The following is a 15,644-nucleotide window of genomic DNA, read 5'->3' as shown; positions in this document are numbered from 1 at the left end:
CAGCTTCTCCAGCCTTTCTTTAAGAGGAGGGGAGGGAAGGCGCGGGGGACGCAGCGCAGGCTGGACGAGAAATGCCAATTCCTCTGTCCATGGAACGGTGACGGCTGCGAGGGAGAGCCCGGGGCCTCCGGTAGCACAGTGATTAGTGCATAGACTAATTAGTCCATACACAATTTCCTTCAAGCCTGGCTGAGTTGCAGCGTGCTCTTTAGAAAAAAATTTCTTCGGTAATGTGGAAACAATTACAGGATGACACTAAGCTGTTCACATGTTATTTACTTCCACTGTCAAAAAAAGGATATAGAAGCATAGGATAGTTCATATTGAAAAACACCTCTAAAATCGAGTCCAACTGTTAACTTAGCACCGCAGTCTTCACTATGAAATCGTGTCCCCAGTTACCAGATCTAGATAATTTTTGAACACTTCCAGGAATTCCACCACTTCCCAGGGCAGCCTGTTCCAATGCCTTACCACCCTTTCAGTAAAGAAATTTTTCCTAACAACCAATCTAAACTTCCTTTGGTGCAACTTGGGACCGTTTCTTCTTGGCCCTGTCACTTGTTCCTTGGGGCAAGAAACTGCCGCCACCTGGCTACGATCTCCTCTCAGGTAGTTGTAGAGAACAGTCAGATATCCCCTGAACTTCATTTTCTCCAGGCTAAACAACCCCAGCTCCCTCAGCTGCTCCTCATATGACTTACTCTCCAGACTCTTCACCAGCTCTGTTACCCTTCTCTGGACATGCTCCGGCACCTCAATGTCTTTCTTGTACTGGAGGGCTCAGAACTGGACACAGGATTCAAGGTGCAGTAGCCTGCTGGCAGCCTGTCAGCAGGGAGAGAGTGAAGGAGTCTGCATTGCCCCATCAGGTGTGTGGATGAACAGGGGAATGATGCCTTGCCTGTACAAGTATGCCACCAGCTGTGGTGAGGTCTGACTCTCTCACCCCAAGCCATCAGCCTTGCAAAAATCTTGTCCATAATTTTTCCCCATTACTTCTTTATCCTTTTAATCATTATGCTGATAACTTCTTGGATTAGTCCAAAAAAGCAAGTAGCTTCTGTAGAACAGTTTTTTGAACATATCGTGAGAGTGCTGCATTTTAAAAAACAGTGCTACTTAGCATTTTCTATAATTTTTAATGGCAAAAGAACAACTGAAAAGAATGGAGGCAGTAGCGAATTGATAGTAAAAAGTGATGGTTAATTTATAGTCAAAGACACCTGCATTTGGAGATTATAAGCAAACATCATGCATATCAGCAGCCCATTTAATTCAGTTATCCAAATTGATGTGCTACTTTTGTTGATGTCCTAGTTACAAGGGTTGGAACCAGTTTGTTGCTATGTGGGTATAACCAAAACTGTGTATTCTATACCCTCTATGTAATTTCTGATGGACTCTTAATAAATGGGTTGTTTGCAGCAGCTGCCCAGGGCACACCTGACACCTCAGGTTACAAGCTGAGTGTTAAAGAAACCCTTCGAGGTAGGGGAGTGTTCTTCTGTTTTCACACCAATGACTCTGCTGTGATAACTCTCCTCTGGAAAGGCACCTTCACACCCAGCCTGAGGGGTCATCTCTGCTAATGGGTCACAATTGACGGGCATAATAGGCAGCTGACACACCTAGACCATCAAAGATTCCAAAAATATCCCATGACTCACAGAGTTAAATCACCTGTTGTGAAACTCCCCATCCTGGGGAAGGTACTGAGCATTCCCACCTTAACTTGAGCATATATAAACTTCAGGTTTTGGGACTTCTGGTGCCACTTGTCGGACTGAGAGGAAGACCAGAACTTCAACAGGACTGCAACCATTATTTCAACAGGACTGCAAACAGCATCCAGACTAATAGGTTTTCCTTTCCTTTGACTTACTACCCAGTGGGGCCACATGGTGCTCAGCACAGGGGCTAATGAATAATGTTCTATTCTTGTCCCAGGGTGCTGGGTTATGTGTCTGTCTTTGGGGATTAAAACCAGTTTTTTCTGTATCACTGTACTTATTGTAATCTTTTTAGTAAATTGTATCTCTGACTCTCGAGTTGGATTCATTTCTCCCACCGGTTTGCTCTTAAACCAGCACAGTTGAATGTATGTAATTTCAAGGGCCACTCTATTTCTGAGGAATAAGAACAGACAGGTAGAGTCAAAAGATGCAAAACCAGTCAGAATGGGTCCTATAAAGGAACAGGCACATGATATTTGCATCACCAACACTCTCTCCCTCTCATTGCTCTTCTACCCTTTTTATGTGGTGAGCTGGGGACACAATACTTGTGCTGAAAGAACCGTTTTTGTATATAAGCTTGTAGAGTCTACAGAGCCATGGCACTCAGTATATGCACCAAAAAATGTCCATCTAAAAGAGTTATCAAAACTCTCATGGAAGTATTTGAGATAGGATGTCTCTCCTTCCCTTTTTCTGCATTCAAACCAAGACACACAGCCTTAAATGCAAGATCATGTTGCCTTCCTCTCCAGGAATGCCAGACAGCAGAAGTGCTGGGAAGTCAGGTCTGGCTGCAGGTGTTCCTCACAGGGGTGCTGGAAACCACCAGCCCTTTAGGGCCAGTCCTTCAGCTGCAACAAAATGTTTGCTTGGCCTCTGAGATCAATATGCGCAATCTCAAACCTTGAGAAAATCTGATCTTTCCAGAACCCCCCTGCCCCCCACTTTCCTTTTTTGTTTTTTTTAGCATGCGGCATTGAAAGGGTTTGTCCCTCTGGCACCTGAGGGATGCGGTCACATGCTTGGTACTTACTGTTTAGCTAGTTCCGTTGATATTTGCTCCAAAGAGCATCCTTTTGTCTCTGGTATAAACACAGTAACAAAAGCCAGGGATGCTAGGCTCATTATTGTGTAAATGAAGCACACCCAGGACAAGCCAATGAGCTCTACAAAGGAAGAAAACATGTCTTTTTAAATTTTCTAATATTGCTTTTTTAGTTTCTCTTACTGTATTTTATAGTATACAGCCCCTAATGCACAGAAGTTAGAAAGAAGCTAGGCTGTAATTCTTAGCTCACATAGCTCAAAAAAGAAGAGTGGCTTTACTTTTTCTAATACTCCTTATGAAAGAAAATTGATAAGCCCATATTGATCCACTTAGCATGAACCTGTTGATTTATTTTGCTTGCGGTCACTCTGGATGAAAACAGTGAGTAGCCATTGCTACTGGCTTGTGCCAAGGCAGTGCAGATCACAAGAGCCTTGAATTTTTGCCTGTGTATGGTTTTGGTCCACATTCTTTCATGAAGCAAATCCAAGCATGTTTTACACTGTTAACAGTTGTCTCCAGTTAATCCTCCCCACCTGTCAGTTCCCAGCATTTCCACTGCGAGTCACGGGTCCTGTGCCAGAAAGTGATCCAAGACTGAACTCCTAAGGAGCTCATCCAAGAACTAGTTGTTTTCTGAGCCTACAGTCCAGGGGCAGGTAGGTCCTCAGGCTGAGGGATGAACTCTGCAGCCCCTAGAAAGTAAAGCACATGCAAACCCAACAGGCTGCTACAGCTGCCTGTACCCAGCTGGACCACTGAGACATTTGGCAGTTTCATCACGGGCTAAAAGTTGCAGCTGAAGCTTCTAATCCAGCTGGTGTCTTCTGCATCATATACCTAAGTGCAGGTGCTGCTGGCCACTGTGACCTCCATGTGTATTCATTTGACAGTAGAATTTCCCATTCTGCCTTTCTGGTGTAGAATAAGAATGTACTTACACTTCCATAAATCCAGATTAGACCCAGCTAAGCCAATAGAGTTACTGGAGCTTTACAGTCATTGAAACTGAGACCAGGATAGCAGTGAGGTGTGCACTAACAAATAACACTCCATGACAAGAGGGGACCTTCAGGTGAAACTGCTGATGCTGAGCACCTGAGGTCTGTGCTGTCTGGTTTTGGGGACGTTTCTTTAGGAATAACTCTAATCTGGTCCAAGTGTTGGCAGCTGGAGTGCATTCACTACACATTTTCTTGTTTGGTTTTGTCCAAAAGCCTGTGCAGTTCAGGAGAGCAGTTCTGTGATGCAAACCAGAGTGCAGTGATTGGGGTCAACTGGATGGTTTCCTTCTGAAGAAGACCGTTGATCTAACTAAAGTGCTAGTGTGGACACACTGAATATTACCTGGCATATTTTTCCTAGTTTTAATCAAGAAAGTACTCAGGATGGGGAGTTTTATTATTGTTATTATTATTTCTCTCTTTATTTTTTTTTAAGAAAAGAAAACACAAATGTGAAACCCCATTTTAGACACAGATCACACTCATTTTCAAATCTGTCTCAAAAAACATCTAACAGGGTGAAAACCACCTTGACTTTTTGTGGGTTGATTGTCTGCCTCTGGTGGAGAGTAATGTGGAGTTAAAGGAAATTCTGGAATTTCTACTCCCTTATATATTTTGATTTTCAGCACATATTTTCCTCAGAATAAGACTGAAACTAAAATTTTCAAAACTTTGTATAATATAAAATTAGAAAAAAATTGCTAATCAATAAATTTCAGCATCAGCATTTAACCTTTTCCTTTGATTATTGTCACATTAGAAGCTACTATATGGTAGTCTACTTTCTCACATTAAAATGTGAAATATTTTTAACTCACAAAGACACTTTTTTCCTAAAGAAAATTTTCTCAAAGCCAACACATTCCTGTGAAAAGGAATGAATTAAATGGGAATGTCTTCAAAAATGTTTGATCAGAAAAGCTGTGGTCTGATCTAGAGCAGAACTTCCATTGACTTTGGAAGACGCAGGACTAAATCCTAAATATTATATGTTTTCAACCTACTAAGGCAATGGTGTTTTGAAGAGCTGGATTTCACAGCCTGTGGAGTTGATGTGCAAGGTGGTCTGATAGCTAGCACTGTGAGGCTGAAATTACTAGCACAAATGTAGAAAGATGTTACACCAACACCTAAACAGAGATCTTGGCTCCTGGGGCATCACAGCTGCAATTTTAGCAATGTTGTTTGTATAGAAAATATTTATTTTGCTCACTAAGAGAATATAAACTTGGAAGGGCACAGAGAAATCTTACCAGTTACAGTCAAAAATGTCAAGGAGATGAGGAGATTTATACCCCAGTTCATGCTAGATGTCAAAGCCATAGCCCGTCCTCTGATCCCACCGGGGAAAATTTCACTTAGGACCAGCCAGGACACTGAAATAGAAGGAAAAAAAAATTATTGTCTTTGAAAGGATGGCTTTTCTTGCTGTAAATCTAGGTAGTCAATGAATTCAGGTGAGGCCACCTGAAACAATAAAGTTATTTTCAGGGGGTTAGGTTTGTGAGGGCCCATGCTCTGCAAGCAGCATGTGCAGCTGTCAGCATCGCCCCAGGTCACCACCCCTTCATCCCTGAGCCAAGGACGGGTGGCACTGGACTGGGAAAGTGAGCTCTGACTGTACATCTGTGTATGAAAGGGAATTCTGACTAAATAACTCTTGATATAACACTAATGGAAGTGGGGCAGCAAACCAAAATAATCTTCAGCCTCAGAGCGGCACCGTGTGTTTATGCCACCTTATAAATCAAGCTGCCACACTGAAGTATGTTTGCTATTCCAGCTCTCTGCTCCATATAAATGAGATTGCTAAGATATAAATGAGATTGCTAAGGTATAAATGAAGAGAGAGGGACTGATTTTTGACTGCTTCTTATCACACCACACCACAGGTGATCTAAATGCTGGTGTTGCTAGCTCACAAAAGCAAATTCAGATGTGAAGAGCTGGCTGTGTAACCACTTGATAGCAAGAGCAATTAGAAAAAAAAAGACGAAAAAGGGACACCACATATTTGTACCATTTCTGATTATTAGAAGACAAACAAAGAAAACCCCACAAACAAACCCAAACCCTAACCAAAAACTGCCTCCTTTTGTTGATAAGCAAGATGCATTAACAAGAGGTTGCTGTGTGGAGAGGTTGTGGGTTAGCAGATGACCAGAACAAGAGCAGAGAGGTACACCACACATGGATGAACTGTGGCTTCAGAGCCTTGGTGATGCAATAATGGCCATCATTATAAAAACAACAATTCATCTGTGCTGTTGTTTCTGCAAAATGACAGATAAGAGTTTACTCGGGACACTTGAACTGGGCAGTCTTAAAGATATATTTTAAAAATAGACTCCTGTACACCTGTACATGCAAGTGTGTTTCATGCTGCCCTATCCCTTTGGATCCTTGTAGAGTTCCTCTGTGACAGTATTGGTAAAGGTAGAAAAGAAAAAGGTGATCCAGAAGGAGATTAGAAAGGACTAGCAAAAAGGGGGGAAAAAACCCCTAAGACTTGAATCAACTGAGTAGATTTGAGCAAACTCTAGATTTCTTTGTACCAGAGATTTGAATTCAAAAATATTTTGTGGACCTGGCCCAGACTTTTATGTTTTTTAGGGAAAAATATAAAAAGCTTTGTTCCCACAGTGGGAGTGACCCAGAAGAGTAATGATTTTATTCTGCAGAATCAAGACCATTCTGCTTAAAGGCCTAACACTGTTGGGCATAGTCAAGTGGCACACAGCCATAACACAGCCACCAAGTCTAACAGCAGGTAGATTTTTTTTCTTTTTTTTTTTTTTCTGACTTGGATCACATCAAAGTTTAATACACTCGCTGCTGACAAAACAAATGTTGCTCTGAAGAAATTCCCTCAGTCTGTTCTGCAGTGTGTCTACAGATGAGGAAGGAGCAAAGAAGAAGCAAACTGACTTCTCAAGCAGGTGTTTTTTCCCTGCCAAGCCAGCTAGCCCTGTACCTGAGCAAATTCATGGGTATATCATGATTGTATTTTGCCCCTCCTCAGCATCAGGGCTGTTGAAATCAGTCCTGTTAGTCACATCTGATATAACATGTCACGACAGGGAGTGCTACCTGAAAAACAAAGCAGTAAGTGAGAAGCAAAGGAGCCCTTCTGAGAGGTGCATGCACAGCTGCTAAGTGTGTCTCCACAGGATGGCCTGGCAGCCAGCAGCCAGCTCAGCTGGAAAAATTATTATACACTGAAAACTGGCAAAGGGGATATTTACAAAGTCACATTAGGATTAAAATGAAGGTTGAAAGAATTCAAGCCCACTTTCTGCAGGGCATAAACTAACCTCCAGGAATAAAGCAGCATTGTGGGCACTGGGGGATGGCTCATGCCACAGCTGAAATGCGTGACACTGCAGCAGTTCCAATACTGTGCAGTTCCCCAAGAACAGATTAGCCCTTTCAGACTGAGTATAATTTGTCTGGAGGTTTGAAACATGTTGGTTTTCTGTTAAAAAACTAAAATACTTGAGGATCTGCATCAGCCACAATAGTGGTTAGCTGCTTTTACTGCAACCAGTTACTTAGTTCAGACAGATCCCATCAGACTGTTCTTCACGTCTGCTACTGGCAGCTACATCCGCTGGCTCTGACCTCCACTTAGCTGGCAAGGAGTGGATAGGCTTATTCCTCACGGAGAAAGAGCAGTTGTAGAAATCCGACACTACAGTCTGTTTATTCCTTTCACCAAGCTGAGGCAGCAATAACGATCGATTCTTTGCTTTTAGCACCTCTGTGGGATTGTGTATACTGTTTGTACCTTTGCCAAAAAGCAGCAGCTGCTGTAGGTATGGCAGGGATGTGACTTTCTTGGGGGGAGCCAGCAACTAGGTTCAGGCTCCAATTCATAATGACTGCTGCTACCTTCTGTGTTGTGTGCACACAACACTGAAAAAATTTAACCTACATGCTCCTGAAGTCACTGCCAAGTCAACTGTGTGCTTTGCCTTCACCAGTCTAAGCAGTGGCATTCTACAGGGGAAATCAGCCTATCCTTGAAAAGAGGATCCAAATACCCCCCCCTCCATCTGCTGTGTAATCTAACAGTATTTCAAAAGGATGTTGTGATAGCAACCACATTGCACAAACAATAGTTTTCAGTGCCTGCTCCAGCCACTCTTGCCTGATGTTAGTGAATCAGATGGGAAAAGAGTTAGAGCTGGTGCTCTCCAGGTCAGATGTAGATAAGAGATATGGCTAAGGGCTAGACAGCAGGAGTCTCTGTGCTAGATTCCACAACTGCAGAGTTTGTTGCTGCAGGCAGTAACTCACCTTTACTGACCTGCAGTGTGCTGTATGTTGACAGCAGTTACGAAAAATTGTGCAGTTTAATGGTCCTTTATTATGGTACAATCCAGAAAAAACCCCACCTACTGCAAATGCAGACAAAAATACTGTATTGGATCAGAAAGCTTAACTGTTTCATTAAATATCACAAAAACGAAATGCCCTGACATTCCTTGCCCAAGTGGGAAGAGCAGAGGATTCAGGTATACAAACAGCCCCTTGACCACGATGGTGACATTCACCTCTAAACAAAGTCACAGGGGCTGTAAAGGCAGGAAACAGAATAATAATGGAAGATTTCTGCTACTTCCATTAAGGATGAATAAATTGCATAATGGAACACAGTTCTGGGAGTATATTTTAGATACCAGAGACGATGGCTTCTTTTAGCACTTTGTCTGATACTTAATGAGAGAAAAAAGTCAAATCATGCTTCAGTGCTAAGCATGGGTAGTTCAACTGTAGTAGCAACTGTGACCGAGATGCTCTGCTACATTGGTTATAACATTTTAAATTCAGTATTCTTGAAGAAATGGAAAAGCAAGAGCCCACCATATTCTGTTTCAAAAGGAGAACAATATTAGCACAAGCTTGCTTTCTATAAAGATCAGGGTAAATTCAGTGGTGCTATGGAGTCTGTTTACCTGGTTAAAGGCTTAAAATACACATATAACCAAATAAATGTGAAATAGCTCAGCTCAGATAAAGTACTGAATGAAGAAAACTATTAGAAAAAGGAATGTGTCTTTCCTAAAGGTGTACACTGTGTTTGAACAAAGAAAACAGTATGATTGCTGAAACATTACTAGCAGTACCATCATCAAGCAGCTGAGTGTTTTGAGATCGTGCTGTCTGAGAGGATGAGAGAACAGGGACAGAGGAGCTGACATGCCAACATTGAAGAAAACATTCCATTAGGATGCAGGAAGGGGTCAGCCTGGTACACTGTACCAAGCTGTTGGCTGGAGGTAGGATATAGGTAACTAATCTCAGCTGCAAAGGGGGATATGCACAGTGTCTTTAAGAAGAGTTGAAAAAAACCATGTCTCTTTGAAAGAGTTAAGGCATGGGGTTAGAACTGAATGAGCCACTGTGCTTTTCAGTCTCAAAGAGCTTTAGAGAAATGTTGTGGGATATAAAAGAAGCTATTCCTATGGATCAATAACTGTTTGTTACAGGAAACAAAGGACATGGCCAGTTTTCAGAGTGGAAGACAATTACTGTATTTCCAGATCTCTCAAGAAAGGGAGGTGAATGTACATGCAAAACTTACCAATGGTACAAAGTCATTGGGGGTAATAAAAATTAAGGATCATAAAGAATTGCAAAAGGATCTCAAAATATTGAGTACTTTGAAAAGCGACCCATAAAATTCCTTATCAACACATGCAAAGTAACACGCAGGGAGAAAACCAGACAGCAGTACACACACCAGCTGTGTTTGGGACAGAAGTGTTAAAACCTCCATGGTCAGCTCAGGGACAGTATCATCTTTGCAAGACAGAGGCCATGGCTGCAAAGGTTTGGCAGTTAGGAAGGCAATGAATGTGCCATCGAGCATACTGTGCCTCTGTATTTGTCACCTTACGTGCCAATTTGGTCAACTCAGAACTAGATGAGCCATGGAGAATGTGTATAATGGGCTCTACAAAGAGCAGTTAAACAGGTGAGGACTCTTCAGCTTAGAAAATGTACAGCAGAGGGGAACAGAGTTGCAGTGGAGTTGAAGACTGGTTTTAGTCACATTTTTAAAGATACAAGCCAAGAGAATCCAAGTGAAATTACCAGGGACAGCAGTTAGGTGAGACGGGAGGATATGCTTTTACAAACAATGTGTATTTCAACTATGGAACTCACTTTTACAAGATGCTTCATATGTGAAAAATATTGGTGAGTTAAATCATTAAATGCTGGTTGTCTAAACATTATTTCTCTGTACTTGTGAAAAAAGATCCATCAAGAACTACTGTTTACCATAACAAAAATAAATCCTCAATATTTTTCTTGAAGTTTGGAGACCTACCAATAGGTGGAAGGACACACTCTGCATGCTGCATGGGCCTTTTCTTCTATATTGTCCCTCAATACCTGCTATTGGTTATTGTTTGAGTGGTCTTTTTGTTTGAGCCAATGTGGCCAACTTAATGAGCTTTATACCTGGGCCATAAGCAAAGAGATGTCTCAAACTTTCATGTAATATCTCTCTTATTTCCTTTCTTTACAGATATGCAGTAAATGAAAATTTAAAAAAAAAAAATTAAGAGACATCAGAGAAGCAGAAAAATATGAGAATATCTGAGAAATACCACGATCTTGAGGGTGCTCAGTATTGAAGTGAAAGAATGAAAAATGTCCTTGTTTTGACCTTTTTCCTGCCAGGAGGCAGAAGCAAATTGGTAGCTGCTCGGCAGCTCTCATTAATGAAATATTAGATTCCCTTGGTATTCAATTGCTGCTTAGCATTTTTTCTTTCCTATACCTGTATTGTGTGATCAAATTCTTTATGGTGAGATTTAGAAAATGGTCACTGCAATACATGAAAGAATTCAAGTTCCTGAGGTATAAACTCTGGAAAGAGATTAGGTGGATTTACAGTTTAGGAGGGAAGTAGGCAGAATATGTAAGACTTTGAAAGGGAGGACTGGGTTGTTAACAACCTGAGGTCCAAGGGAAGATAAGGAGGGGATTATCCCACCAAGTGATGCAGACAGACCATCTAAGAACACTGGGGAAGGATGCCAGCAAGCCACTGTGAAGCTGCCATGACAGGAAAGAAGTCAAAGGACTTGGCTAATGACTGGCTTTGCCAAGACCAGATTTTTTTTTCCAGGCTTATGAAACCCCACAGGTATTTCATTTGCCTGGTTTCTGTTTCCATTGGGTATTAACAGAAATAGTCAGGTGGCCAGCTACTTCCCTCTAAAGGTCAGCTTCAGACCTAGTTGGCCTTGATTTCAAAGGGCATGTTGCAAGGGATGGCACAAGCCTTCACAGTGTGCATGGTGATGAGGTGTTTTCCCATGAGGGCTTGCAGCACTGGGACAGAGCTGGGATTTGGGAGGGACACACCTGCTGCTGTCACGCACCAGCACTGTCCCAGCATGGCTCCCAGCACCCACACAATGCAACTCTGGCAAAGGCTTTTGCAGCAATTCCAATGAAAGAAATCTAGGGGGCTGGCAAAAGTGAGGGTTGCTTAGACTGGAAAGAAGAGAGTGTGAGAGGGAGTTTGTCCTTTTCCAAAGCAGATAAAGGAGGTATGACACACAAAAGGCGGACTGGAACTCTGCCCAAGATTTTGTGCAAGGGGCAAAAGACGATCGTGACTGGCATAAAAAATCTATGATTTTGCTTAATGAGAGCTGTCTTTCTGGCTTTGCCCCGTGATATGAGACTGAAGTGGTTGCTCAAAATTAATAACTGGCAAATATAGACCAAATGAGCAGCTGTATTGCTTTGCAGAGCGTGTAAGCTGCCAGCGGAGTGCCAGCCTGACAGTCATACCCTGTATGCACACATTAAAAGGAGTGGAATTGCTATATTGCTTGAGAGAGAGAGGAGTAGGAGAAGCCTCAGCTAACCTCATGCCTTTGGCTGCATCCTGGCAAAGGCAATAAATATGTTCATTAATTCTATGGCTTCCAAGGTGCTTCTCTCCAAGCGGCTTTATGACTACTGGTTGCAAGACACTTGATACCATTGATGATCTAAAAGGAGTTGATGTGGTGTGGCAAATCTAAATTATTTTTCTTTCCTTCTGGTACACTACAATTCTGTTTCTAATGGTTAAGCCTTTAAGCTGACTCCTTGCAATAACATTCTAAGGACAAGTGGGATTTAATCCTTTTTTCTATGAGGCTCTATCAGAATATATAAAAATTTTCGCCCAGTGTTTGTACTATTTGCATCACTACCTGATAGACAAGCTGAGAACTCACATGTGCTTTTTTAAGGAACCTCAGTGGACCATTGAAATCACCCTTCACTTGTGCCTCCTCCAGTTTATGCAAGAGGAGAAGGAGGGTTAGAGGGGAAGAGACTGATTCCAATGCATTAGTTCCTTCCTGTTTTCTCGGCCACTTGAGAAGGAGAAGAGTGAGATGTAATTCACCTCTGATTTTCCCGAGCCATCCTTCCTCCCTTAACCTTCTCACAACTGTAGGCCTGCATTTTTAATGCCTTTTTTACTATTTGAATTTTCGTCTCCATGAACTTGAAAGAAATATAATGTCTCATATGGACTTTCCTTTTTAGTGCAAGCTGTTCAATATATTCTTAAATCTATACTGCCCATTTTCATCTTGACAGAATAGTCACAAACATGAGCTTTCTTAGAGACAGTGATTCCCATCTGAAGGATTACCAGACAAGTAGTGATAGATATATAAGGATCTAGAAATGGTAGAATTCTCTTAGTTAATGTGATCTGTAGCCCATCTTGCCCCCAAAGAAGTGCTCAGCATCAAATCTATCAGTAGGATTGTCCTGGTTTCAGCTGGGAGAGAGGCCATTTTCTTCTCAGTAGCTGGTACAGTGCTGTGTTTTCAATTCAGTATGAGAATAATGTTGATAACAGACTGATGTTTAGTTGTTGCTAAGTAGTGCTTATTCTAAATCAAGGATTTTTCAGTTTCCCGTGCTAGGTTTCCCATTCCCAGTGAGCAGGTGCACAAGAAGCTGGGAGGGAGCATGGCCAGGACAGTTGACAGGAACTGGCCAAAAGGATATTCCATACAATACAGCGTCATGCCCAGTATATAAATGGGGTGGAGTTGACCAGGAGCCACTGATCACTGCTCAGGAACAGACTGGTCATTGGTCAGTGGGTGGTGAGCAATTGTATAGTGCATCACTTGGTTCTCTTGGATTTTATTCCTCTCTCTCTTGCTTGCTCCCCTTTTCATTACAATTATCGGTATTGATAATATTATCATAATTATCATTAGAATTATTTTTATATATTCTCTTGTTTCAATTATTAAGCTGTTCTTATGTCAACCCATGAGGTTTATCTTTTTTTTCCGAATTCTCCTCCCTGCTGGGTAAGGGGCAGGGGAAGGAGTGAGAAAGCAGCTGTGTGATACTTAGTTGCCAGCTGGGGTTAAAAAAGAAGGATGCATCCCAGCTTTACTGTAGGCAGATATGTAATAGTCTGTACCTCTTTTCAGGTACCCTAATAAAAGTTTTTTTCAACCAATGTAGGAAATGACAATTCTGTTTGCAACTGGATATTAACAGCCACTGTCTCTCTCTCTCTCTCTCATCCTTTGTTATGTAGACTCTCAAATTCTCCCATCAAGGCAGAACAACTTGCAGAGCAGCAAAAGAAAAAAAAGAAGAGAGAAAAAAGGAAAATTTTAGACAAGCTTTCAAGGGAGAATGTGCTTATTATAATAAATCACCTACTGCCATCCAAAAAAAGGCCTTTTAATTAAAACCTGAAATATGTATTCCCATTTGTAGGTGTTTATTTGTTCAGAATATTGAATTGAGGATAATCCTTTGAGGCATTTGCAGAGGAATGACTGCAGAAGCCAGAGGCTCTAATTCATGAGGAAATTGTACATGAATTAGTTTGGCTTATCACATGTTTCACTTCTAAAAAGTATGCAGAGGAGAAATTACCCAGTTGGGTGGGGTAAATTAACCTGTTTTTCCAGTATCCAAGGGCTAATGTTGGTCCTTGATGGGTTGCACAGCTGAAAAAACTGTTGGGACACAGCAGGTGGGAGGTAAATTTAGGCCTTTGCTCTTGCAGAACAGAGATTTGTGTGCATGCTTCACAAAACTCCTGGTAGATAGGTAAGCAACCTTTTACAGTAGTGACTTATTTAGTGAGAGGCCTGCAGTGATCCAGTCTTTTTAAGTTCCTCACTGGAAATTGCTGCTCAGGCTTTGCTTTTGTCGCTGCCAGAGTAATGCAGGAGGAAGGTGTGAAGGCTCTGTGTTCAACCACCACGAAGTGTCTTTTATGTCTCCTCCTTTCATAAGAGTTTTCTGCAACTATGGTTGATTTTCAAAGGCAACCAGAAGCTGGGTGCCCTCCTGTGTTCCCTTTCCCTTTGAGAAAATCTTCCCGGTTTTCCTCACAGAGCTCAATGTGACACAGAAACTCAGATGCCATGGGAGAAAGAGTCTCCTGACTTCATGCACTGACTTACCGTGCTCTCTGTGCTTTGGCTGCCAGTCTCACCTTCCTCAGCAGTGCCAGTAAGTTATGTGATTGATTGCACATTTTTACCTTTATGGCATAGTTATTTTCTCATACTTTATAATACGTGTTTTAGTTTCATGAACTTTACAAGTGAAATAAGATACTGACTTTGCACTTAAGTCCTACTGCTGGTTTTAGTTTTTGCACAAAACTGACCCAAGATCAGTTTGCCTCTAAAAAATTTCTCCCCAGCCCTTTCTCCCAAAGGAAATTGGATTTTATGAAGCTTGACATATGACCTGGAAACTTTTTCACACATTTCAGTGTCACAATGATCTTCTCCCCTAGAACATGGTTAAGGAAACAAATGTAAAAGCTTTCACCGTCTTGTATATGATTATCAAAGAACCCTATTACTTACTGAACGCTTAAATTCCTAAATTTGACCTACAAAGTAAGGAGGGCAAATTTGGCTAATGGTAAGCAGTCTTGACTACCATTCCAAAGCTTGTACAAGAGGATATGCGAGACTCACTTGACAGTGCATCACTTTACAGAAGATAATGTCCCTGTGGAACAAAAGAGGATTGTTAGGCCCAGTTACTAGTTAGAACCACAGCAATATTAATTCTCTGGGGTTTTTTTATGAAGTGAGTCTGGAGGTAAAATGCCTTATTTTGACCAGTGGCTACTAACTAATATGAGCTGAACTTTAAAACTATGCCTAATTTTAAGCACAGGTACCATTCCCCTTAAGAAGTGTCTTTGTGTCAATGGGTTTATTAACATAGCACTGTTAGAAAAGAGATATTTAAATAATCCAGAGCACCAGGATCATAACACTGACTCAAATCCTCATTTAAGGGGAGCATAACGTGCCAAACCACAGGTAGTCACATACCTTTTGTAGGTAGTTACCTACCTTTTCTAGGTAGTTCTTGGAGGGCCAAATTGTGTGCTCACAACAGCAAATTGAACCACTGTCATTGCAGAAACACAGGAATACTGACTGGGGCATAGTGTTGTCTCTCCCTCTTTTCACAGTAGCAAGGGCTCTGTCTCTCAGAAGGCAGATCCCTTGTCTTGATGTACCAAGACTTTCCCTCATTAGCATACTTAAAGTTATGAACAGGAACACAGATGTCAGTGAAAATGGTGTCACTGATTTTAGGTGTGCACCTCAGTATATAGTTTAAATTCAGGCTCTATAATAAGAGAAATATAATAATATATATTAAAATAAGTAAGAAGCTCCCATTGACATTTCCATGTCTCATTATTGCAAAAGCACTTTTTCCTTCTTATTACCTTTTTGACACATTAAAAAGCCCTCACACTTGTAGGTTTTATGAAGTTAGATAAGATAAACCTATTTGTCTGGT

The 15,644-nt window shown here is 41.5% G+C and overlaps 1 protein-coding gene across 2 annotated transcripts in view; it reads right to left on the bottom strand.

Annotated features, from left to right (window-relative positions):
- SLC2A12 (solute carrier family 2 member 12) overlaps nucleotides 1-15,644 on the bottom strand; it is a 44,494-nt gene that overhangs the window by 9,919 nt on the left and 18,931 nt on the right. For both annotated transcript variants that reach the window (XR_007905311.1, XM_051792587.1), the window contains exons 3-4: nucleotides 5,048-5,170; nucleotides 2,773-2,905 (exon numbers count right to left, since the gene is read on the bottom strand). Coding sequence is in view for 1 of the 2 variants with exons in the window: in XM_051792587.1 (XP_051648547.1) it covers nucleotides 2,773-2,905; nucleotides 5,048-5,170 (256 nt within the window). In the remaining variant the exon portion in view is untranslated. The remainder of the gene's footprint in view (nucleotides 1-2,772; nucleotides 2,906-5,047; nucleotides 5,171-15,644) is intronic.

This window comes from Manacus candei, unplaced genomic scaffold (assembly GCF_025592945.1).
Source record: "Manacus candei isolate 608988 ecotype Guabito, Panama unplaced genomic scaffold, ASM2559294v1 h1tg000034l, whole genome shotgun sequence".
Classification (NCBI taxonomy): domain Eukaryota; kingdom Metazoa; phylum Chordata; class Aves; order Passeriformes; family Pipridae; genus Manacus; species Manacus candei.
The sequence above is the reverse complement of the archived record's forward strand: the minus strand, read 5'-3'. Positions and strand labels throughout refer to the sequence as shown.